The sequence below is a fragment of the Platichthys flesus genome, chromosome 14 (genome assembly GCF_949316205.1).
Source record: "Platichthys flesus chromosome 14, fPlaFle2.1, whole genome shotgun sequence".
NCBI classification, from domain to species: domain Eukaryota; kingdom Metazoa; phylum Chordata; class Actinopteri; order Pleuronectiformes; family Pleuronectidae; genus Platichthys; species Platichthys flesus.
Window position 1 is genome coordinate 16,903,084 of NC_084958.1, and position 24,998 is coordinate 16,928,081.

The 24,998-nt window shown below is 42.0% G+C and overlaps 1 protein-coding gene across 1 annotated transcript; it reads right to left on the reverse strand.

Moving 5' to 3' along the window:
- Nucleotides 1–5,255: 5,255 nt before the first annotated feature.
- wnt3a (wingless-type MMTV integration site family, member 3A) lies at nt 5,256–19,726 on the reverse strand. Its single transcript, XM_062403501.1, is given in 5 exon segments — nt 5,256–8,309; nt 8,396–8,661; nt 13,467–13,708; nt 19,573–19,661; nt 19,663–19,726. Coding segments are annotated over 5 exon segments (1,110 nt in total). The 5' UTR covers nt 19,696–19,726; the 3' UTR covers nt 5,256–7,829.
- Between the last annotated feature and the right edge of the window lie 5,272 nt (nt 19,727–24,998).

Sequence of the window (24,998 nt, forward strand, 5' to 3'; positions counted from 1 at the left end):
GCCTGCCAGTCACCTTGTAACTGATAAACCCAATCTCACTTATCACCGCATGTCCACTGCAACACGGAGGAATTTGGGCATTGCATCTTTTTTTTCTCCCATTTCTGGCTCCCAGACACACAAGACCAATGCTTTTATTCAACAGTTGCTAAATATTTATCTGGTTTCATTTTACTTTAACAAATATATCAATATTATTTGGATTGAGTTCTTTTTTCGCTTTTTGTTTTGCTTTAGGGGAAGATGCATTCAGGCCAAATAGGATTATGAAAGGGACATGGAGGCTATTTCTTAAATTTTTTTATTTTAATGTCAATGAATTTAAATTTGTTTTCCTTCGCATCATGACAGACATCCAGTTCTCCCAGTCTCTGAGGTGCACACAACCACAACACAGAACCAAACCAATCTGTAACGCTGACATGCTGAGAGTAATTTAAAGCTACTTGATTTGATAATTGAGAGATGCGTAGAGCAATCATAACAAAGAGAAAAATAACCTGACTAATTGCGATAATTAGCTGTTTAATGGTTTTCCTGTTCATGGTTGGTGTAAATTGTTAAATATTGTAAAAAGTAGTATAAGTACATTTAACAAACTTCTGGAAGGAAAATAATAACGTGAGTAAAAAAAAATTCAACATTAGATTAGATTAGATCAGATTCAACTTTTTGTCAGTGCACAGTACTTATTCAACGAAATGCAGTTTAGCATCTAACCAGAAGTGCAAAAAAAACGGTTAAAGTGCAGAGTATTGTGCGTATTTAAAATGGAATGTAAATAAATACGTTTTGTACAGTAAGAAATATATATGGAATAGAGAAATATATATGGAATAGAAAGGGAAGGGGGCATCGGTTATTAATTATGTGTTCTCTCATTGTACAATTTAAAACGATTTATTGATGACAATGCCTTTCTGTGATTGACTATTTTGATATTGGAGAAATATGCTGGAAGAAAACTGACAGACTGTTTTCTCCTGTTACTAAACTTAAATCCATAAATAGCTCTTTAAATAGCCTAAAGTTATAAAATGTAATAAAGTAACTAAAAAGTATCAAATTGTGAATCTTTTAGTTTTCATCCCAAAGATGAGAGGCTCTTTGAGACTTTAGTCATGTGACTCTGCATAATAGCCTGACATTTCAATTCAATGTATTTAATGCAACGAGGATGTGATGAACAGGGTGCGGTGGTTCTCTCTGGGCAAGGCAGTGGATGCCCTATTAAACCATGACTGGCCCCAGCTCCTGCAGCTGAATGAAAGAAGCTGCTGGTGCCAAAGCTCAAGGTCATGAACTCAATAGATTGTATAGTAGAAGGATGCCCTATTCACTTCAGACGTCCTGCCCATAGACTGGGTATAAAGACCGGCGACGTGTCTCCACTTCCTACCAACGCACTAAAATAGGCTTTTTATAGCTTTGAAACTCAGAGGGAAACCAAACTTTCTGTAAAATTGAACATTTTACAGAATCTCTGGTACATCTGTGGTAATTAGGTCAAACAAATCTTTTTGGGGATAATTGGACCTGATGTGATTCTCATGCTCGTCTCTCAACCTCTTTGAGCGACAGACGTGAAAAGGTGACTAATGAGTGATCATGTCTGCCTCCTCCTCCTCCTCCTCATCCTCCTCCTCCTCCTCCTCCTCCTCCTTCCCTTCACAACCCCAGCGCTCATTGATCTGGATGACCTCTCTCCAACCTCCAGGCTGTGCACCCCACCACCTCCACCAGGCCACATCTTACAGAGGCATATACATGAGAGTCCCCTGACAAAAACCACGATGCACCTCTTTAAAGCATTCCTTGTGGTAATCAAGTGCACGGACAACTCTGTGGTGCACCGGTGCACCAGTGCATTATCTCTCTGGCTTGATTAATGTTCTCCTGGGGCTGCAGAGGTAGAAACATTCCTTTGTTGGTCTTCAACAATACAAACAGCCACTTCAAAAGAGCACGATGCTGCTCTACAGGTGTCGCGTCTCTTCTCATGACGGCCTCCCTCCTTAGAAATCTCCCAGATAACCCATCATCCTCATTCAAGGCAGGTGACATACTTCACACGTCCCCCCCCCCCCCCCCCCCTTCCTCGGCTATAAAACAGAAAATATACCGCAGTGATTGCTGCAGATGCTGAGATGCCTCATTCATTCATGGAGAGGAAGGTGCATGGAATCTGATTATTCTGCTTCTCCTCTGTGTCTAAAAGTGGCTAAGAAGAGATTAGTGTTGTGTGATAAACAACACGTTGGCGATTCTTAAGTTAGAATTCATCGGCTGAAGTGTTGGATAAAAGTGTGAGAGGTGTTAGGGTCTATTCGGTTACAAAAATAAAAGTGAGAAAGATCACAAATACAGCAAAAACAATCATTTAAACTTTTTTTTATTTGGAAGCTACGTAAAAAAGTCAGTTTTCCACTTTGTTAGATTTTTTTCCCTCCATTTGACTAATTTCCATGTTAATAAATCTTCCCATCTGGATGCTGTGATGTGTTTAACGTGGTAAATAGAAGTATTAAATCCAAGGGAGTGATCTGATTTCACACAGAGGGACACACAGACATCAAAAAGTGGCAGCTTCAAAGTCAGTTACATCATGAAATGCCCACACACTGCTCTCCCCTCTGTAGCTCCGCTTCACCTTCACCGTGTGACCTGCACACAAGAAGAGCTTTGAGAATCCGATTCTTTAAAGTGGTACAGATGTGAACAGCTGTGTCCCTCTTGGAAACATTACTCCTGCAACTTTTCTCCCCTGAGACACTGAATCGATCGCCACAGGCTTCAACAACCATCCTCTCCGACAAGTTTGTTAACGGCGTGAAGAGGTTTTAATGTTTGAGCGGACATCAAAAGGCTTCAGTGAAACAGAAGCTCTCTGAGACCAAAGTGTGACTTCAGTGGGAGTATTTGCATCATGTCAGTGGAGTGTGGGCCTTTGCACCACTCCTCTGTGTGCATGTCGCTGTCCTCTGTCCCCACAACAACGCAGCTTTATTGAAATATATGCTGTTGTCTCCTGTGAAAGTCAGGGTGAAACTCGGCACATGAAATAAAAAGGAGGACACCGATTGCAATTAGGCCCATTGTCTCCCATTTATATGGTTATTGGGTGGTGGCACTTGCGGTCTGGTCGCGTCAAAGTTCTCACAGTCAAGACGCCATCTCTCGCACTGGGGGCGCCGCAGCCTCCTCTGGCAACTATCTGCTAACAATGTGCATCTCACTTGGGTGACAAAGCTGCTGTAGGTGGGTCTGGTGGAAGGGAAGGGCCCATTTCCTTCAGCCGAAAGGGAGCGTTGCTGCAGGGCCGGAGTTTCTGCCCATCCTGTGATCTGTTTCATGTTCCGCACTTGTTTTCTCCTCATTCAGATAGTGTGAAAAGTGTCAAAGGTCGAGAATGAGCCGCTGACAGCCTCCCGGTCACTGAACCAAACCTGAGGCGTGGGCCGATTCCCAGGAGTTCATACGCAGCTGAGTTTCCCATCGCGAGGCAGGGTTTGAAAACACCACAGCATTTTTATGCCTGCCTGGGAAGTACACTCAAGTAATGAGTTTCAGTCACAGGGCAAACTGTGAGAGACAGCTTAAAATATAGTTTGATGTGGGGGTGGCCAGAGTAATGAATCCACATGAATGAGAACGGAAGGCTATCACTTTTTCTGTGGTGCTTCCACTCTGGAGGGGGTGTGTATCAATCTTTCTGGGTGATAATGGGGTTAGATAGCAGTGAGACCTGGCCTCTGGTGGTGGCATTGTTGCAGGGCTCAGAGACTATCAGGGGTCCAGGGGCTGAGCCGGAGCACTGGTGGGCTCTATTCACATCCAGCCACTAATCTATCTTGAGATCAGGTCTTTCTCTTCAACCAGGCTCCATCTGTTTTCTCATCACTGACATTTTTCTGTTATTATTGTTTCTCCAAAAAGCACAGCCGGCCTCTGCAGCCTCTCAAAGGAATCAAATTATTAGTCCAGCTTCACCTTTCTCTCCTTTTCTTCCTCTTCCAAATCCACAGCCCATTTCTGGGCAATATGGCCGAGAATCTAGGGGTGTTTGTGATTGACAGCTCGTCCATCATTTTGTGCTTAAAACAAGGACCAGTACTTTACCTGTGGTAGGTTCCAGTACTGTGTCAAGGCAGTTATGGTTTCACCCATGTCTGTTTGTCTGTTTATTTGTCAGCAGGATAATGCAAATAGCTCGGAACTGATTTGCACCAAACGCCTTAGATTGATGGGGTGTGAGGCAAGAACCCACTCATCTTGGTGCAGATCCAGTTAAAGGGACGGATCGGTTTGTATTTTATTACCTCCGCTAAGGAAGTTATATTTGTCTGTTAGTTAGCTAGCAGTTACTACAAAGCTCAGTGTTAAGATGTGGCATGGGACAGTGAAGCAATCAGTACATTTTGGTGCAGCCTCACATTAGGAGGCTGATCCATGATTAAGTTTTACTTTACCTACATGGCGTTTTTTTCACCAATTTCCGAGAGAATAATTCATAAATTTAGATTAAAGGCATATTTAGGTGACGGATAGCTATGAGTTTGTGAATTTGGTGCAGCTTGATTGAAGAAAACTGTTGGGTCTTGGTTTTGAGGTGGTGTGCGTTCTTCTGTTTGTTAGTTAGCACCGTTACACAAAGCTCCCAAAACGATTTTCATGAAATATTTTTGGAAAGGTTCTCCCCACTTTCTTTAACATGGCAAGATGGGGAGTTAGAGGTATTTACTGTCCGAACACCCTTTAATTCAATTTATTCTGGACATGTCAAGATTAGAAAATGGGCATTACTGCACTACCCACCAATTTAAAATTATTATTCTTTTAATTACAAAATAATTATTTTCCATTTAAACCAGAGCAGCCTCTCACACTTAAGTCATACTTGATAAAGGTAAAGATTTTTTGTTTGTTTTTTTAAAAGATTTTGATTTCCTCGTTTAAATTCTGTATTATAATAATAATAATGTTAATAACAGTATTACTACATATTCCACATCGTAAAATCAGCTGAACATTGAACTGGTACATTCTTACACACATTTCACATATATGATGTTCCTGTATCTCACATTAGAACAGTCAGTGTCAGTGTACCATGGACACGGGCCATTGATTTATTTTATTTTTTATTGATTGCATGAAACGTCCAGTCAAAGATAATAAGGACAACAGTATATTTGTTTATGTCATTTTATTTCAGTGTTAAAGAGTTAACTTTAGAAATCTACTACAGGCAGAAGGACAAATGATACCTGTGGGGAGTCAGTGAAAAAACAGATATGAGGTAAAAAGGCTACAGTGTTACACGTCAAAACACTGTTTAAAAAAAAGTTTTTTCTGCAAATATATATTTTTACTCACTAATATGTACATAGCATGAAATAAATAATTATAAAAAACATCCAATTTTAGGAACCCACGAAACAGAAAAAAAGGAACTAGTTTATACAAAACTTTGGATTTAAAAACAAAACAAATTAGAACACACAAGCAATCAATCACATGTAGAGTGAAGAGTAATTAACGCAAGATAGTAGATTCTGGTACTGACAGTTTGCTGTGTAGTTTATTAAGAATGACTTTCGTGTGTTATGGCTGTTCTTTAATATTTTCAGTCATGATGGGCAGTTTTGATTAGAGCCTGAAAACTATACATGCCTGAGACTTACCATTTCAATGGCTAAGAACAATAATTCATCAGTGACTTGATGCAAAGACGTTGTCAAGAACATTACTTTACTTATAACAAAGTTTTTTCTGTCTCAGCTTTCTGTATTTTTTCACTCTGTGAATAAATAAATACTGCGTTGTGTTGCATTTCATCTTAGGGAAAGAAACGTGAATCATTTTTGCCCTGACGTTTGGCCCGACTACGACAACTAAAATAATGTAAACTCTATTTTGGTCTATTTGGTTAAATGGAAATTACTGTATGTATAAAAAATTAGTCAAAACTTCACATTTTTTCCAAACTATATATATATATATATAATTTTTCTTTCACAGAAAGAATCAAAACATGCAAGAATATACAAATAACACACATAGACGTACTGAGGACCTAAACACACACATATGCACACACACGCACACACATACTATCTTTAATTAGCAGCATTACAATAAGGAAAAAATGTATAGTTTCAGTGATGCTGTGTGTTGATTAGTTTGGGGAACAATAAGCCACAGCTGAGAATCATCACATGCACAGGCTTTGGTCATCACTTTACTGCAACTGTAAATTATACTGCATTGAACTGAGCCCAAAAGACACAGCTCAGTTTATCCGTCATTAGTGTGTTTGTTTTGTGTTGGTTCCTCGGGGAGCACGTACTTTACTTCTATTTGATCGAATATTTGAATATTATATTTGTATTAATGAAACAAAAAAGTGGAACTATCCCTTTCATAAATAACAGTACCCCCCTACCCGTCCCCCCGTCCCCCCCACATGCAGTCACATGACACAATGCTAATACTGATAAAAAAACAAACAAGGAGAACATGCTTCATATTTCTCAACAGGACACAAGTGCTGACCTTTCGATTCGCTTACAGCTCTCTGACCACGGCAGGCGAACATTTATTTTCTTTGGTCATTCAAAGCATTGTTGCTCTTAAGGAAAAGCTTCCAGTGTTTTCAGGTGTGTCATGAAATGCGTAGAAGGTTGCTGTGTCCAAACTCAGGGGGCGGCCATCGAAGGAGGACTTGGTCAATACAGCCCACAAGGCAGGAGGTCTCCCTGGTTCAAGTGGGTAGTGTGCCAAAACCAAAAGGAAAATGAGACGGTCTGGTCGACAGAAGAGAGTTTTTTTTTACCATTTGCTGATCTGTTGAGTTGAAGATTGATACTTAAGCATCGACCGTCTTGTCCCTTGCTCCGTTACCTGTTTGAAAAATGGTCACTATAGCGCAACTAATTCTGGGATAGGATGGTCTGAGAAGGATCCAACCATTGGAGCCTTTGTCTCTCAAGGATTTAAGGATACATTTTTCAACCATATTTTGGTGGCACCTCCAAAATGCTGCTGTGACGTTATCGATGTGAAAACGCAGCCTCCGTAAGATGCAGCCTCTGAACTCGGACACAGCTTGTGTATAATCTTGCTTTGCCAATGTTCAGTAGTTGTGGCTCATGTCTAAATCTCAGATGAAATTAGTCAATTAAAGCAGATATTAACTCATTAGCTTAAGAGTTTGTGAACATGTAAACACGTTACAGCATAAAAACTACATTCACTCAGGTGCAAGTGCATTCTTACCCAAACATCAGTTACACACTAAGATGATGAAACAAAATACTCACTCACACAATGACAATGTTAGTGTTCAGATAAACACACGTATACTAATAATGTTGAGGAGGAGAATGCATGCTGTCAAGTGTCTGTCGTCACTTTTTGTGTGGCAGCAACATATGATTATTAAACATGTGACATTTTCATCGATTAGATGGACTTGAACATTGGCAGTGCTGTACCATTCTCAACAAACTACTTGGAACACAGAAGAAAAACAAAAGTCACCAATATGGTGTTCGTCAATTAGGCGCTAGTTAGTCCTTTGCTATAGATATCCACATTGTTGTCATTGTCACCACTGTCAGAGTTCCTATGGGTGATGCTTAGTGATCAACTGTCAGATTGGCTCCTCTTAGCATCACAGCAGAAAACACAAGGCTGTTATCTCTGCCGCTGGAGTCCGAGCACAGGCAAGGCATTTCACAGTCTCTCGTGTCTTGTAGCCAAGTCAGTGTAGTTTTTTTTCTTCTGCCTTTAAGTTTTGGCGAGAAAGTACGAAAACCATGTCACCCCTATTTGCAGGTGTGCACGTCGTAGACTTTCACGCACTCCTGACAGCTGACGTAGCAGCACCAGTGAAAAATACAGTTGCACTTCTCCTTTCGCTTCTCAGTCCGGGTGTTGTGGCCTCTCCCGCAGCACAGAAGGTCGCACCCGTCTATGCCGTGGGACGTCAGGTTGCAGACGCGATCGCGGGTGCCAAAGGAGCCGGTCTCAGGATTAGGGTCACAGAAATTGGGTGAGCTCTCATAATAAACCAGGTCACGCTCGGTGGGGGGCTTGAAGTAGTTGTACTTGGGTCTCAGGGTCTCCACCCATCCGCGGGACTCCTTGTGTTTCTCTACGACCATCTCGGATGCGCTGTCGTACTTATCCTTCATGTAGTCGCCAATAACTCGGAAGTCAGGCTGAGACCACCAGCAAGTCTTGACCTCACAGCTACCCGAAAGACCATGGCACTTACATTTCAGGAACATGTTGTCATTGAGGGACTAAGGATGAAAAAAAAATGCGCGTGTTAATTAAGTAGAAAAGCTGCCACAACACCATCTGCAAAATGAGCAGTCGGAAAACGTACCATTCTTCCTGCCTCATTGTTGTGGCGGTTCATGGCTGAACGTGCATCCGGGCGATTCTCTCTCGCATCAGCAAACTCTCGGGAAACCATGCTTCCAAACTCCACGTCCTCGCTGCAGCCGCCCCACTTCCACCCCTCACCGGGGGGGCCCTTGTGGCGCGAGTCACACCCGCAGATGGTGGCTGTACCATCGGCGCAGGCACGGGTCACTGCAAACGCCACTCCCGCTGAGGCGATGGCATGAACGAATGAGGACTCTCGAGTGGCTGCAGGAAGAAGTACACACATTTGTTAGGAACGCCCGGTTTGGAAAACTTCTGACTGACACTAACCTGCAGAGAAACACCTCTGTAGAAGTTGAAGGAAATGTAAGTACGTAGGTCACCACCTCTCATCTGTTTCTGTTTGGTCTTGTGTAATTGCATGATTGGCAACCCAACAACACAAACAAACTATACACACTAAACTGTAGATCCCATAACTATGATGAGCTACATGTCTTTAGGTCATATCCACCAAGGTGTACCAGTGTGTGGGTTCAGTCAGCCCAGACATCAATCGTCCTGTCTCTGAATAAGACCCGAAAGGCCTCTGTGTCTCTGTCTGACATAGCTAAGCGATGACTCAGAGGGATCAGGATCTTCCAGAGAGATGAGAGGAAGAGACAGGTCTGACAGGCCTATAATTAAGAGACTCAATTAAGCTTTTGAAAGGTTAGGAAACGGCCTCACACTCGGGGGACAAGTCATAGACACAACACGGAGATGGGACTGTAGTGTCCAGATATGCAATCCCAAACAACAGTTACAGAAGGGTAGACATCTATGCTTCAGCATTTGTTGCTTTAACAGGACTCATTATTGCAGGGAGGTTGCCTCGAATATATGCACATGTACGGTCTTGCTCAAAATAACAAGAAAGGAGACCAGGATCAAGAAAGTGGAAACACCGCGGGTAAACAATTAACAATGCGAGAGCGTCAGGAGATAAACTGAGGTGGTTAAAGATCAATAGTTAGGTAGTGTGTGTAATTTGTGTGTGTTGGACAGTAAGAAAAGAGGCACTGCGTATGCAAGCGCATGCTTCTGTCCAAAAGACAAGAATGACAGAGAAAGAAAGAAGAGAAACAAGGGAGGAGTATAGAGCTAAAGGGAACAGGAGCACCTCCCTTGCAGCAGGTTCCAACCAGTTTGAGGAATAAAGGGCATTAGAAACAATGATGCAAGAGAAAAGGTCCACTGGCATCCTCCACCTCTTACTTCACACTAATACACTCAAGTGTATTAATGTTCACACCAATGGTACATATGAACCTCTGCTCTCCTTGCTCAAACCACCACTGATCATTTTACCTAGATTGCTTTGTATTTTCTTTACAACCAACGGTAAGCTACAGCATGAAGTAATTGTTAAGAGTGATTAATCATATATCATCGTGCATCATCTAAAAGCAACCAAGTATGAGTTTCAAGTAATAAAGTTTTGAGCTGCGAGTGAATTGATGTACTTGCTTGAACTATTTGCTCCAACATCTTGGTGTGAGCTTATTTAGATTCTTCTCTGCAATACAAGATTAAATCGTGAGTATGGAAATATCATTAAATCTAGTGCATCACAGACTGACGAGCATGATTATAACAATAGGAACTATAGTGGACCAATAATAGAACCTTGGGGAACGCCGTTGGAAATGTAACCTCACGGATGACTGGCAATGATGCTTCATAGTGCAAGAGGGGATTGGAAAAACAGGAGAGGAAAAGAGGATTATCTCGGGATGTGATGGACAAAGGAATAGGTTCGGGGGAAATTAAACATGTCCTGATTATTTAAGTAGGTTTTTTTAGGAGGTTGTGGTTTTCTTGTGATTATCCCACACTTACAATTGTGCACTGATTTCCATTCTACTGAATAATAACAGTTATGACTTTTTTTTTCAAATGCTAAATGCTTCCAAAAATATTTTGCACAGTGCAGATCATTAGTTTTCTCTGCATTTACCTTAGTAGCCTACTAGAGTCACATACTGTACTTTATCAAACAACAAGTCACTATATGCTTCGTTTTTCATATAACATGCTTCCACCATTCAGAGTTAAATGCACCTATGGCATTCCTTCACCTGGAAACACCAGCTTTTACATCAGTGTCATGGCTTTGCTTAGTTTTATGACCAATTGAAGCTATTTAAGGACACTTGTCCTCCAACAATACTCTTCCGCCAAACTTAGCCAGATCCGGGCAGGCCAAGTGGTCCCTACAACCTGCTGGGGGGTTGAATCCCCTATTGTGCAGCCACTGTCACGCTGTGTTAGTCCCACAATGGCCCCAGATATTTTATATGAAATTTGCCCTGGCCAGTGATTAGTGGAGACCAAGTTAAGTCATAGCAACAGAGAACTATGCATTGGCTGGACCCCGCTTGTCGGCAGACGGGGAAATCCCTATTCAAATGGTTTAATAAAACAATCTAAAGGGCGTGTGAATGGGGAAAAGCACTTTTTCTCCTGCTTAATCTCATGGTTGCGAAGATATTGTGCTCTGAGCAGTGCCCAGCAGGGAGCGGGGCTAAGGTCCCCCCATCAACTCCATTTACCACACCCCTTCTTTCTTTCTTGCCCAGAGTTAATGATAAACAGGAGTGCTAGTTTCCCTCCCCCAGCATGGTGAGACATACGTCTCATGAAAAGCTGAGACCTCTTAGCTCATCCTAAATAGTTACACTTTCTCATCCTCAGGTCGTAGGTCGTAACCCACACCCCCTGACCTTTTTTTTAGTTAAGATGGGACTTAATGATTTAGGTTGATGTTTGGGTTTCCCTATAGGATATGAAAGTTAGATAAGTCAGGGTGACCACAGTTTCAAACCTTTGCAGTCCCCCTCACATGCTTTACACATTACGTAATAGCAGTTTCCTTTGACCTTCATTTTAATTTAATGGTTTCAGGTAGAGCAGTGGCGGTGCATGTCTGAACCTGTTTGGGTGGTAACACCTGTGAAGCTGTGACCATCCACTTTTTATAGCAATGTTGACCTTAATAATTCCATCATATGACTCATAAACTGGAGACTGATTACACCCATATAGTAGGTAGTTGTTCAGCAAATACCAAGAATGCCGAAACAGCGCTGGTATCGGCTCTTCGGACCGGGAACACCTGTGCAGATTTTTACTTTTCATCAAGGGCAGATTCCAGCAGAGCATGTTTTGACACTTTACTTAATGTAAATTAATGAGCGCTGACGCAGACATAGCCTGGAGGTAGGGCTCGTGATTTGGGGTGTGGAGTGAGAGAGAAACACAGGGAGAGGATTGCACCATGTGAAAGGGAGCGAGAACATGCTGAAGAGAAAGAAGAAGTCTGCTCTACAGGGAGGAGTAAGCATTTCCACAAGCTGAAACTGGAAAAGGTTTTCAGTTCTCATTTCAGGATTGCCTTAAACGATTTGATATTCTTTGACTATGAGCACCTTTTTTAAATTCTCCCAGTGCATAATCCACGTCTGTAAAACCAACTAATGCCCCCGGTGAAGGTGAGGAGGACAGTGATGGGCTAAATGATAGGAACTAAGCTGCCGAAGCCAATAAAGGCACCTACTTTTTCTTTCAGCTTTGCCCCCCCTCCAAAAAAAAGGCAGGAGGAAACTGACACACACCGGTCTGAATCGCAGACAAACAGACACCAGTGAGGACAATGGCCCCGTAGCACAGACAAACACCGGCATCAATCAAATCCAATGAAATGGAAGCCCTCTCCTACTAAGCCCTATCAAAGGCCTGTGAGCCCCTGAGTCACTCTCCTCGGCCCCTGACAAAGGCACTTAATCCAGCCACTTTGACCTCTCACATTATTAAGGGCCTCAGTGACCTTAATCCAATCAAAATGATTTACTAAAGCCCAGTAGCTGCCTCCTCTTTCCTCTCAGTACCCCTGCAATTTAGGCCTGGGAGGGGAGGCAATGGGAGAGATGCGGTGGCATTTTGCACCACAAAAGGGGCTCGGATTGAGAACCCCCATCGTTAGCCACCTAGCCTTTTCTATCAACTGGCTCAGGGAGTTTATTAAAAGCAATTGCCCCAGCTAACCTCCAACACCCCATGTTAATAGCAGTCGTCTGCAAAGTGGGTGACAGGCTTGGATTCCTCCCCACACAGCTCAAATTCTGCACTCATTTTCAAACAGGAAGTGTTTTACAAGTATTTGCTGAAGGCATAACAAGCCTAGTGCTTATGTAGAAATGTCACTTTGGTGCAGGGCTATCAGACTTCAGGGAATCTTATTATCTAACTCTGTTGAGGAATTTCTCAAAATATTACTTTAAAATTTATGACATTGAAATTCTCCAATTATTTCCACCTCTAAAAAACCTCCCAACTCCTGAATACAGTTAAATGTGGATTTGAAGTCTTTTTTTGCAGAGTCTGTGTCTGTGCATGTGTGTGGTTTTTTTTTCTCTGCCGAATTTTGTGTTGCACTGTGGGGATTTCTACAGTCTGATCCCACGATTAGACAATGAATTGATGTACACCATGGAATATGTCTGCACTCGTAATCAGAAAATCTAGTGGGGAACATGTATTTGGGAAAAGTGTGTAACTCAGTTTAAAATCTATTATAAGAGTTTGCTTTTTGCTGCTTCAAGGGAAAGTACAGAGGAACAATCAAAGGGGATTTCCTTCTAGAGAAAAAGCCAACAAGACAGAACTCACTCATCTTACCCGTGTACATTATTTCATGCGTAGAGATCACTTCAGCCCACAGTCTGTTTAAAAAAGGATTTGATTGAGTGTAACGGAGGCTACGCAGATAATATAGCTTTTCTATTGTAAATGTACGACAATAAGAACATTGGATTGCTAATGGAAGAGTTAACCTGCATTAGTTTGAAAACCTTTCAGGAAATTCGGAGGAGGTATAACATCCAGAGACATTGAGCCGGAGACATTGGGGGCATCGGGTTCAGACATCATCAAGTTAGTACTGAAGTCACCAGATTATTTACAAGATAGAAAATAGTAGGAAATAAAGGTCTTATATGTGTCAGAACTTTTAGGAAAAACCCTTTTACCTTTATCTAACACTGGCCCAAAGATGGCCAGATTGTCAGTGACAGTGGTGCAGTTCCAGCGTCGGCCGCGGAACTGGTGCTGGCACTCCTGGATGCCAATCTTCACCCCCTCGGCCACACTGGGCATTATCTCCACATAGTTCCGGCAGAACCGCAGCTGCTTGGGCACCAGACCAGGGATGCTGCCACACAGAATTGGTTGGGTGCCCAGCGATGAGTACTGGTGGCCCACTGCTAGTGACCTAGAGGAGAAGCAGAAGTCACAACATCAGTGCTTTTCCACAGCGGGAGCTTATTTTACCACACGTCTGTGTCTGCGTCTCTTGATTTACCTCCAACTAAGTCAAAGTCTCCTGAGGCGCGTGGTAATTTTACGTCTGTTTGATTGTGTTTGTTTATTTGCTGTATCTTGATACTGCCATTAGGGTCCAGCCTTTATCCCTCAAACTACCCTCTCTGCAGACACCTGGCCTTTGTGTGCATTGAAATTGCAGCCCTGCCACCGCCGAGGCAGCCAGTGTTTCTGCCTGAGATGAAAGTCCACCATGCATCTCGAGGTCTTCATAGACCTTAAGCTGACAACTCTGAAAACTACACCTTGTTATTAACTGTCCGCACACTTAACAGGCCTTCAGCTTAGGGTAATAAGAGTGCAAACCCTACACTGAAACTTCAGAGAGTGTATTAAGTGTTACACTGAGTCCCCCCACACCCTGCCCCTTTCCTTTGAGGAAGGTATTCTGGGATACAACAAGTGCAAACTTGGTCCACTGATTACATCTCTCTGTCTCACTGCTTTTATTGCTTTCTCTCCGTCTTTCTGTCTTTATTTTCTCTGTTCTCTCAATTAGGACTTTTAGTAACCAGTAATCATAGAAATTGAGATATAGGTCTATCCATTGTATCACTGGATCGTATGTACTTGGTGGATCCACAGACTTTTCTTTTCACTTTCTTTAACATTAGAACCTGGATTTCTCACAGAACAATTCATGGGTCTTGATGATAAGAGGGACTCTATCTATCAATCTATCTATCTATCTATCTATCTATACACACATAATACTTTTTCTATAAATACGTGACCTGTTGACCTGAGATGTTCAGTTTTTATTGAAATGTATTTTGACGACTTGATTATTTAACAGCACAGTTCCTATTATCTTTGGCAACGTCCTCCTGCCGAGTGGTAACAAAGTAGCGTGTTGGCAATGCAGACAGGTCCTCACTTCACATCAACTGTCAATTAAATAACAAACACTGTGAGCGGTCGTCTGATGCTCCTTCTCTCAGTAGTACGAGCTCGACAGCAGCTACTGTAGCTGTTGCACAGAGTCGGAGCCAGAGCAGGTGTGCAGCCTTTTTAGCTCACTATCTGTTGACCTGTTCACCGTCGTTCAAAGACTAATCGCTGATCACAACAAGATTAACTAAACCCCCTGACAATGGCCCCGGGCTGCTTTCTCAAGAAGGTAGCTCCTCAGCAACATGACCCTTGTCAGAGGGTTTCTGATGCCTTCCAACATGTTGACCCTGAATACCTCAATTATGTTCCGAAATTTAAAAAGGCTGATTTCCTTCCATTTTTTAAGCTTACACTTTAATTATTCTCGGTCAGGTGTCAAAATGGGTGTAAGGCACCATCTGACCTTGTAAGTGACCTGGTCACACTGGTTTTAACGGAACTTCTCGCCTAATTTCCATAGACTAGACGACACTAGTTAATCATAAATGAGACATCCTGTATGCAAGTAGAGGCAGGTTGAAAATGCCTCCAGAGGAAATCACATTTGTCTGTAGTTTGTCCACAACATCCATGAGTAAACAAGGGCACTGCTGTTACAAATTGACCTCTCTGTGGCCCTTGTCAGTCCGTACTCTCTGATGCACATCACTACCGGAGGAAAACACAACCAAGACTGGTGAAGACTTTTGTTTCAAGCCAAATGCACACAACAGACACAATGTACGACAACTTTTTACAGATTATCATCAACCGTTTTCTAAACGAAGAACTGATTTCCGAATATTTTCCAGATTTTGTCTATCACATATGAACAACGCAGCAGGTGATTTTCTTGGTCAGACACATTCACAACAGCAAGAAAAAGACTGGAACATTAAAGCCTGAAACATGCTTCTGCGACTGCGTCTGCGTCTTTTCACGCCGCTGTGGCGCAAGACTCGTTTTCATTCATGCTTCCCCAACCGTTGCGCGTCTAACAAAGCAATTCCGCGCCAGAACACTAGGCGGAGTAATGCTTTTTGTCGAAGACGACCTTAGGGACGCCTTCTTTCTTCTTCGTCGATTGTTTATTTACATAGCCACTGCGGCTCCTCGTAGCCTTTTTCTCGCGGACAAATCCGCCAGTCAGTGACAGGTTATACAAGTGATCATACTATCGGATCTCTTCTGCCAAGTGCTCTTCTATTTCGTCCATATTCGTTCTTCTAACTCTTCCGTGATTTCTGCCGGTATTATGGGGCATGAAACCGGAAATGCAGCTCCAGAAGGGATGTAGAGCAGACCAATCACAGCCTTGCGGGCTGAGTGAGCTTGCGGAGCTTTGCCGTAAATTTTAGAAAAGGGGGTCGACACCCGTCAGCACGTAAGGAGGGATACAGAAGCACGTAAGGGACCCGGAAGGGCTCTTGCGCTTACGGGCCCGTGAAAACGCAGAAGCATGTTTCAGGCTTTAGGGGTAGCACATGGGTAGGGCAACCAGGAGCCAGGACATGACCTAAACGTTGCTGTAGAAATCTCCTTTTTTTTATTTACAGCACATCATGGTCGGTGTAAGACCTTGCGTCGTTCCAGCTTGGAATCTTCGTCGCCAACACTTGCTTCCTGTGAATTTTCCCGACACTTTCCTTCTGTATTCTAACATGGGCTCATTTTCCAGACATTTTACCAGGGGGCTGGCAGGAAAACTTCCGTAAAACCCCGTAAAATGTCCAGAGCATGACACACATTTGTGTTCTCACAAACAACCATTTTGGAAAACTTCGGTGCATGTCTGAAAATAGCTCTAGTGAGAGGTTTATTGAGCCTGATAGGAAGTGAAAACACTTGCTGGAGGCCTGCAGATTTTAAGTACTAGTGCCTTGTCAGTCTAGTCTTGAAAACCCGCTTCCTTTTTGCTCCACAGAAGAATGTGGCGCCTCTGAGTTTTCATCGCACACTCATCAACTTAATTTTTTGGCATTTCAACAGTTGAAATCAACTCCGATCGAGGCGGCTGAAGAACTCTTGATCTGTCGTGTGATTTGCTAGATTGGAAACGCAGGAGTTCACTCTTGGCCGTGGGTCTAATGTGGTCCTACAGCAGGACTACACTTGTGAGGATCTTTTCTGCGTGCTTCACCAACAGGTCATCCTTTTGGATTTTGGGACACAGACCCATCATGAGTCAAGGAGCTTCGGTTGCTTCACTCACGCATGTCTCTGTCTCTGTCTCAGTGGGGCTGAGTAATCCATGCCACGTCTTCCTGTGTTAGGAAATGTCCTACGAGAGGAGGCCGGGCATGTTCCGGGGATGATTTATGATTTTTTAAGGAGCTACTGCAGTCAGAACAGTTCTGTTAGATACCTGCTCCAACAAATATTTAAACATAGCTGCAAGTATTTTGTGTGTTGTCTGGATTTCAGGCATCCAGTGAGCTCTCTTCCCCTCAATCTCTCTAATTCCTTCTGCAAAAACCATTTATCTCCTCAGCTGCCCTCCCGAGAAACTGATGTTCAGTGTAATTGGTGAACAAACAGGATTACCCAATGTTGTTTAAGACTTATTCCCGCACTTTGTTGAAACTGTGACAAATAAATACTTAAGCAAAACATACATCACATAATTTTTTTGTCTCAGCGCAGACTTTCCCCCTCTCATCTAAGTGTATCTAGTGCAGGTTTAATGCATATTTCAGCAAGCCCAAGCAGGGTACCTTTACTCATGGGCCCTGGGGCCTTGGAGCCGACTTTGACATCAAGAGAATAAGTTTGGGAGAAGGAATGTGCGGCAAGCTTTCACCTCCAGGTATTTATCTTCTAAGGTGGGGTGGACTGGGGAAGGGGGTGGCGGGTTGGCGTCTGCAGCCCGGCTATGTCATGGCAGGTCGGAAAAGAGAGACAGACATGAACCTGTCTTGGTGCAGAGCTGTGCGCCCTCAGACTGCTGTGGCGCAGGGGTTGTGTGTGATGCAGCTCCAATGGCCACTCGAAGCCAAGTTCAGCAGCTCCTGTCAGCAAAGCCTTCCCCCCCGGTCGCTTTTTTCCACATGAAGTGATAGCTCTCAGATAACTGACATGCTGTTTGCAAACGGAGCGACAATGCAGGCTCATTGAGTGCAAACCAGAGGGAACCACGTTATTTGACTTGGGATGAGGTGCCATGAAACACAAAAAACATCAGCAGTCTTGCGTGAAGCAAAAGAAAAAAACAACTGGTGTAGCCTATTACCTCAAAACGTCAGAACTCAAAGGTGACTTCATGTGCTACTTTCTCAACGAAGACGGACACAGACGACTTGTTCCTGTCGTGTTTACTCGCCTCTTTTGCTTTTGTCCTCAACATTGTTCAATCACTGACCTGACCAACCCTCCAAAATCTACCCATCAACACACAGGTTCATTCTGGACTCGCTGCAGGGTTTTGGTTATGACAGAATGGAAACCTGCCTTCCATTGTGTCATTCATAACTGGCTGCACAAAAGAGAAAATAAGAAAAGTTCCTATGGAGACTGAAATTCAACATGGACATCTACGGACAGCCAACAAACAGGAGTAAAACCAACTTGAATCAGATGAAACAAACACTTTAAACACGTCCTGAAGTTTAAATCAGTTGGAGAGTTCACTCTGTGCATGAACCGACGTCTAGAACCAGAAGAAGACTGATTTGGGTCCTTTTTTTTCTTCCATCTCTTGGACCAGAAGACCTGCTGTTACATCAGGATTTCCTTCCAGCTGAGCATGTAATTAGTTTCAAATCAGTAATAACACCAGGGGACCCATTAAGGGAAGCACATTAGGGTACACACACAAATCGGAGCCAAATAGTGAATGGCTCTTTGAAAAAAAAGAGGACATCATGTGTTTGTTTAGTGAATCAATAAACGACAGTCATGTTCGCTGATGAATGACCAACAGCGTCAAACCAGACGAAAGCTCCTCCGGAGGACGTGATGAAATATTTATTGTAAAAAGAAAAATTGTGCAAACCAGTGACAATATTTTGAAGTTACGTTTAGACATGAGTGATGATTAGGCTGCACGCTCTGTATGGACTTGTTGCTTCCAGAGAGAAAGGTAAATGCAACAAAAACACAACTCAGTGTCATGAAGGTTAAATTCTTCAATAATGGGCGAGAGCGTGAATGATAAAAAGTTCTTTAATCCTGAGGAGTTTTGGTAAGAAAACTGATGGGGAACAAAAATCAATGGTGGACTGAGACGTCCATGTGCAAATGCTGCTACTTGTTCTCCAAATGTGTCTGGTTTAAGTGAAAGAAAAACGTAATAATGTTATTATTCCATGTCACATGTTGCACACCTTACATTATACATGTACCATGTGGCTGTGCATGTATGTGCACGTACAGCATCTTACCATTAAGGATAAAATGAGGTGCAAATTTCCCATTTCATCCCTGTCTGCCCCCTTGAACCCCACATCCCACCATAGACACTTACATGTATGTGCACACACATTCACACACAAACTTTGCACCTGCTTCATCTCTGAATAAGAACATTTCTCCAATTAAAACTTCATTGTTCCTGCTGCAAATGTCTGTGTGTCCTCTGTGAGCTTTAAGGATAATCACTCTAGTAAAGTTTTTACTAGAGCTCGATTATCTACCAGAGTTTTAGAATTAATCACATATATTTTTTACAGTCAGGAAGGTAATACACATATTTAAGGTTTGGAAAATCCACTTAAGCATCAGTGCACCTCAACGTTCCGCTGCTGTCACAAACCAAATTAAAAAAAAATCTCTCCACAGCAGCGGATCCTCGTGGTTCCTTCCCAACAATTCAAAATAACAACAATAATAGCAACGTGTGGCTGTTCGTCCGGGGACATGAAGTAAAAAAAATAAAGCACTTACCACCAGATGGGATAGCTTGCCGTGACATGCGAGAGCCCACAGAGCAGCAGGAAACATCCCGGGTATATCATCCTTAAAGTTTCGCAAAAACCTCTCCAGCAGAATGCCTTCATGCGCGCTCATAGAGGCGCGCACGGTGGGGTTTGAAGTGAGGAGCGAGCAAAACGAAAAAGAAGAACAAGAACAAACGTCAAAAGAAAAAGAAAATTAAAAAAAGCCTGGTATCTGCACCGGTGCTTTTTCTTCTTTCTTTTTTTATTCCTGTCTAACAGTCGCGACTACTCGTGGCAGGACTCGGGAGGCAAATATTAAAAGTTAAAGGCTGCTTGCTGCGTTAGGACCCAATCAGCAGGTATTGCCACAGGGGGAATTCTGATGATATGTTCCCTCTGTAGTCGGGTCGGGCGGCTTCAACTCAACACTCAATTTAAAGATGAGTTTTAGGGCTCATTGGGAATCGCTCGCATTAGCATGCAGTGTGTGTGATATATAATGTTGTTTAAAGGGGAGAGAGGGAGGGTCCGCGAGGTTTTAAATAGACATCGGGACCCCTGTGGATCGCGTAGCTATAACAACCTGTCCGGATTTCACTCCCTGGCTTGAAGCTTCTAAAATGCAAGAAATAAATATGTGTGAAGTGCTCGAGACCATTATGGAGGTCTGCGGGGCTTTATCTGGGCCATGGACGTAAAACCTCGAGCTTTTCTCTGCTGAGTAGAGAGAAATAAGATCAAATATATAAGGAAAATGATTTGGCAGCTTAGTGCGTTTATTTGTTTTTTAATATATGGGATAAAAAAAACACTTAATCAGTACCTTTGCTTCAAAATGTGTTATTTTACTTTTTGTAATGCTAAAAGTTATTAATGTTCTTCTTATATAATAAATAAAAGTCTATCTATCTATCTATCTATCTATCTATCTATCTATCTATCTATCTATCTATCTATCTATCTATCTATCTATCTATCTATCTATCTATCTATCTATCTATCAATCAATCAATCAATCAATCAATCAATCTATCTATCTATCTATCTATCTATCTATCTATCTATCTATCTATCTATCTATCTATCTATCTATCTATCTATCTATCTATCTATCTATCTATCTATCTATCTATCTATCTATCTATCTATCTATCTATCTATCTATCTATCTATCTATCTATCTTTCTGCCTATATGTTCAGCTTGCTTCTGAAAAGCTCTGTCTGTTTCCTCTTCTCAAAGTCAAGTGACTGTTCATGGCTGATTCAACAGGAGGTGAACCTCTCGCTTCGTTTACAGCCACTGAAGCTTATCTGAAGTTTAAAAAAAGAAAACTAGTCCAAGTTGTGTAACATCAGTGACTAATATGTTTGTACAGGAGCGAACAAAAGGAGCTCTATTAAATTAAACACCCAGGGGTATTCTTTTTGCTTGCTAACACTGGTTTCTTCTTCTTTACATCAGCTTGTAGGTGATAAAGCATTGAATATGTATTTGATCATATAAATACTGTTTTTTGTATTTTTTTTAAAAGAAACATATCTTCCTTTCCATTAGTTTTTTATTTTCTAGGGCTAATTTTTGTTTCATTTTTTATATTCTAACAATTTTTTTATTTTAAAGTTTCCTCTACTATTCTGAATCTGAACATTACCATGTGTTTAGTAACCAAATGAAGGGATAAGTTAAAATGAGCTTGTTCATATTTTGGGTTTTGATTTCATGTCCTTGAACCGTTCATTCCAGATGTTCACTTCTCCTCTGATATGTCCTGCAGTCATATTTGTTCAGTCAAGTCAGTCACTGTCATCTCATTTCCAAAACGTGTTCAGGTGCTAAACTTTATTGACTTGCCTGGAGGAGGCCGAGACATGGAGCACACGTCCCACAGCCCCTGAAGGCAGCGTGAAGACGAGATGTTAGCACCATCTAGTGGTGACAGCTATTCAATCAATTTGATTGAGTGTCAAACTTCTGTTACTTATTCCTAATCTTAATTCCGTTTTCATAGGGATTTTTTCACTCTGCCTTAGTTTACTTGCTTTGTTTGTCTCAGTTTGCGTGTTTGATCATGAGTATCTTACACGATCCAGCTCAGCAAAGATAGCCAAATTATTGTTATTACTGTTCTAATAGTGCCACAGACACAGCTTTTTGTTTCAAAATGGACCTTCAGTTCACACCTGCCACGCTGCTCCCTTCTTCTGACGTGATACTGCTGCATCCATCTCCAGTATTACTTTAAAGGTTCAGTGTGTAGAACTTAGTGACATCTAGTGGTGAAGTTGCATGTCGGAGCTGAAAACCCCTCACCTCACCTTGTCAAGTGAGGGGTTAGATTGTTGGTATAGTGTGCCCTTTTTGCACACAGACCACCAAGAAGGTAAAATTCATAACAACAATTTGATGCTTGTCCATCTTATGGCTCTTGACAGCAGAAAGTTAAACTAGTGTGTTTTACAAATGTATAACTGCACATAAATGGTCTTACCTCCGACATACAATTAAGTTAAGTACGTTTAAATAAGTTAAGGTCAATTTGTTAGCAACACAAAATCATCAGTTTAGTAATAAATTGTTCCTGTTCCATGTTCATTTCATGCACCGGCACCGCTCTTGTCTCTGCTGTACTTCCCAGCCGCTTTTCACTCTGAGCAAACAGAAGGTCATCATGGCACCTCTGTGTGCCACCGGTGACCTCACTGCGATGATGATGTCACTCAGCGAAATGTCGTTAGCACCGAGTCATGCTCGACATGTGAGCCTTGACATTGCTCTTCAACACAGGCCTCAGTCAGACTCCCTGTGTTTGACACAACGCAGCCACACTAACATCATGCTGTACACAAATATTGAACCAATCACATTACTTCACTGGGCTTTCCACGAATATTTGCCACGCAGCTGTTAAAGCTCATTCATGCATTTGCTGTACGTGTCTAAATAAGTTGCAACAAATCGTATGAAAGACTTGATGAAAGCAGCTACACAGAACTGAACAGTGACAGATCTCTGTTGTGTACAAATGAGGCAGCACCACTAGATGTCAGCATTGCCATGGATTGATAATATATAGTTTCAACGATACTGATAAAATACAACTAACAACATATAGTTCATACAAGATAGGGAAATGCTGATTTATTCACACAGGAATACATTAACACAAAGTGTAAAACTACAAATCACTTTTATATACATTATTTCTTTAAAATACATGCAGCTTTTGCTCAAAGTCATAAGCAATACAACTACTACACCTCCTGTAAAACTGAATACTTATCTGGTCCATAGCCTGCTGCTGCTATGTTGATACACATTTCTCCCAAAGGGATTATTAAAGTTCATCTTATCTTATCGTGTTCAATGTTGAACTTTAATTAATCCTGTAAATCATTTATTGTTCATGAGATTTTTTTTAAAAAACACTCACAACTTCATATCTCTGATAAGGTTTTCATCATGACCTTATGTTAACACTGATCATAGTGTTGTGAGAATCTAAAATCTCGCTCACGCTTTCCCACTCAATCTATTCGGATGTATTGTCACTGTCAATGTTATTGTCTGTAAATGAAAACTGCAAACAATCACGTATTCAATGGGAAACAGAAGCAGGACTTATAAACAATGATGCTTCCCTTTGTATTGCCAACTCTATCGGAGCTATTATCTGCCCAAGAGAAAGGGAGGACAGTTGTGCCTGAATAAGACGCAACCCACCCCACAGGCTCACACCTTGAAATAACTCATCACTTCCCCCCTTTTACTTGTCCGTCAGTTTCCAGACATGGGAAACAAAGCAATGGGTCGGCCTCTGCTTTGCCTTTATCATCAGGATGGGCAATACCCCAAGCGTTGACGTCCCTATCTCGCGTACTCGCCTCTTGGTAATACAGGGTGTAAAAAGGCTTCTGATAAGACAAATCATGGGAGACTACTTCCAAATCGTAATGTAATCAGTCCAGCTCACATCATGTCTATGGCACGTCACTGCAGAGCACTTTAGCTGAGAATGAGGCTAAATGTTTAGCAGAGTTGAAATCAGCGTTTGATGATAGGTATATGAATCATGCAGAGAGAAAAGATCACATTTTGGAAATAATTGGAAGCAGTGCTTGAATAAAGGTCAGAGTAAACTTTGTTGTCGAAAGATATCCTATGATGAGGCTTATTTAAGACCAAGAGAATCTGTTCATCTGATAAAAAAGTCTGATATATTCGAGTTTAATTGATATACGTTATGAGATAATTTGAATTAAAAGAGCGGAGGGTGTGAGAATTATATAAATGCAAAAATTAACATGCAGATAGACAATAGTAAAGGACCAAGTACAGATCCCTGTGGTACTCCAAACGTAGGATGGATCCTGAAAGGTTTATAGTTCCTTCTATCCACCAAAATGTGCTCTAAATCAGTATCCAAAGCTACAGTAATATCTGAAAGAAGTTAAAGAGAAAAAAATGATAACTAGTATCTAATTGCATGGGAAACGTATAGATACGCCCAAAGACCTAAAATCCTGTGTATTCTGTAAAGTCTCATTTTCTCTGCAACTGAGGTCTTAAACAATCTGTGGAAGGACTCTCTGGTCACAAGGTTTTTCCTTGGAGGGACTCAGATAGTCGTGTTAGTTCTGAGGTCACGCAGTTTACCAGCGGGGTGAAGCCAGAAAACAAGAAGAAGCAATGCAGCATTAATCAGAGGAACAGCCCTCGATGTCATATCAGGGAGCTGTGTTTTTTATCAACCGCTGAGACAAAGAGAAAAGCTCCATTTCTCCACCTTCCTCTGGCCTCCTCTTCTTCTCTGGACTCTTCCTCACGATGACATTTTTCTCTAGGTCATCCCAGGTCGCGATTGGCTGAGAGGGAGGCTGCACAGACCACAGCTGCTCAGCTGGACTCTGTCTTGTTGTGTTAATGCTAGGCAAAGCAGATCATACCATTCCATCATCACCACCTGTTGGTCAAGACCATGACCCATTCTATATACAGTGAATCTACCATATCTTCTGTCTGCGTAAAGCAACCTGTACTTTCCTGGCCCCAACTCCTCTGCATGTCACTACTTTCACTGTTGAGACGGCGTTGTCATTGCAGATGCTTAGTCCAACGAAATGAAGCCAACCTGGATGAACTGCCATGTTTGTTCAAGGGAAAATAGAAAATTGCGATTCTGTAAACACCATTCACGCTGGGTGTTTCACAGGTTGCTGGGAAACTAAAGACTGCATTGTGTCATGAGGCTGTGGAAATAAAAGACCTGTGGTAGTAGTCTGTGGAATGAAATCAATGTCATATGTTGATATAATTTTTGCAAGACATGAAATGTAATGAATGCATGAATGAGCATAGCTATTGGCTGCCAATGGGATGAAAACATTGACGAAACAAACTTAAATAAAACAAATTACCTTGGGAAACATATTTT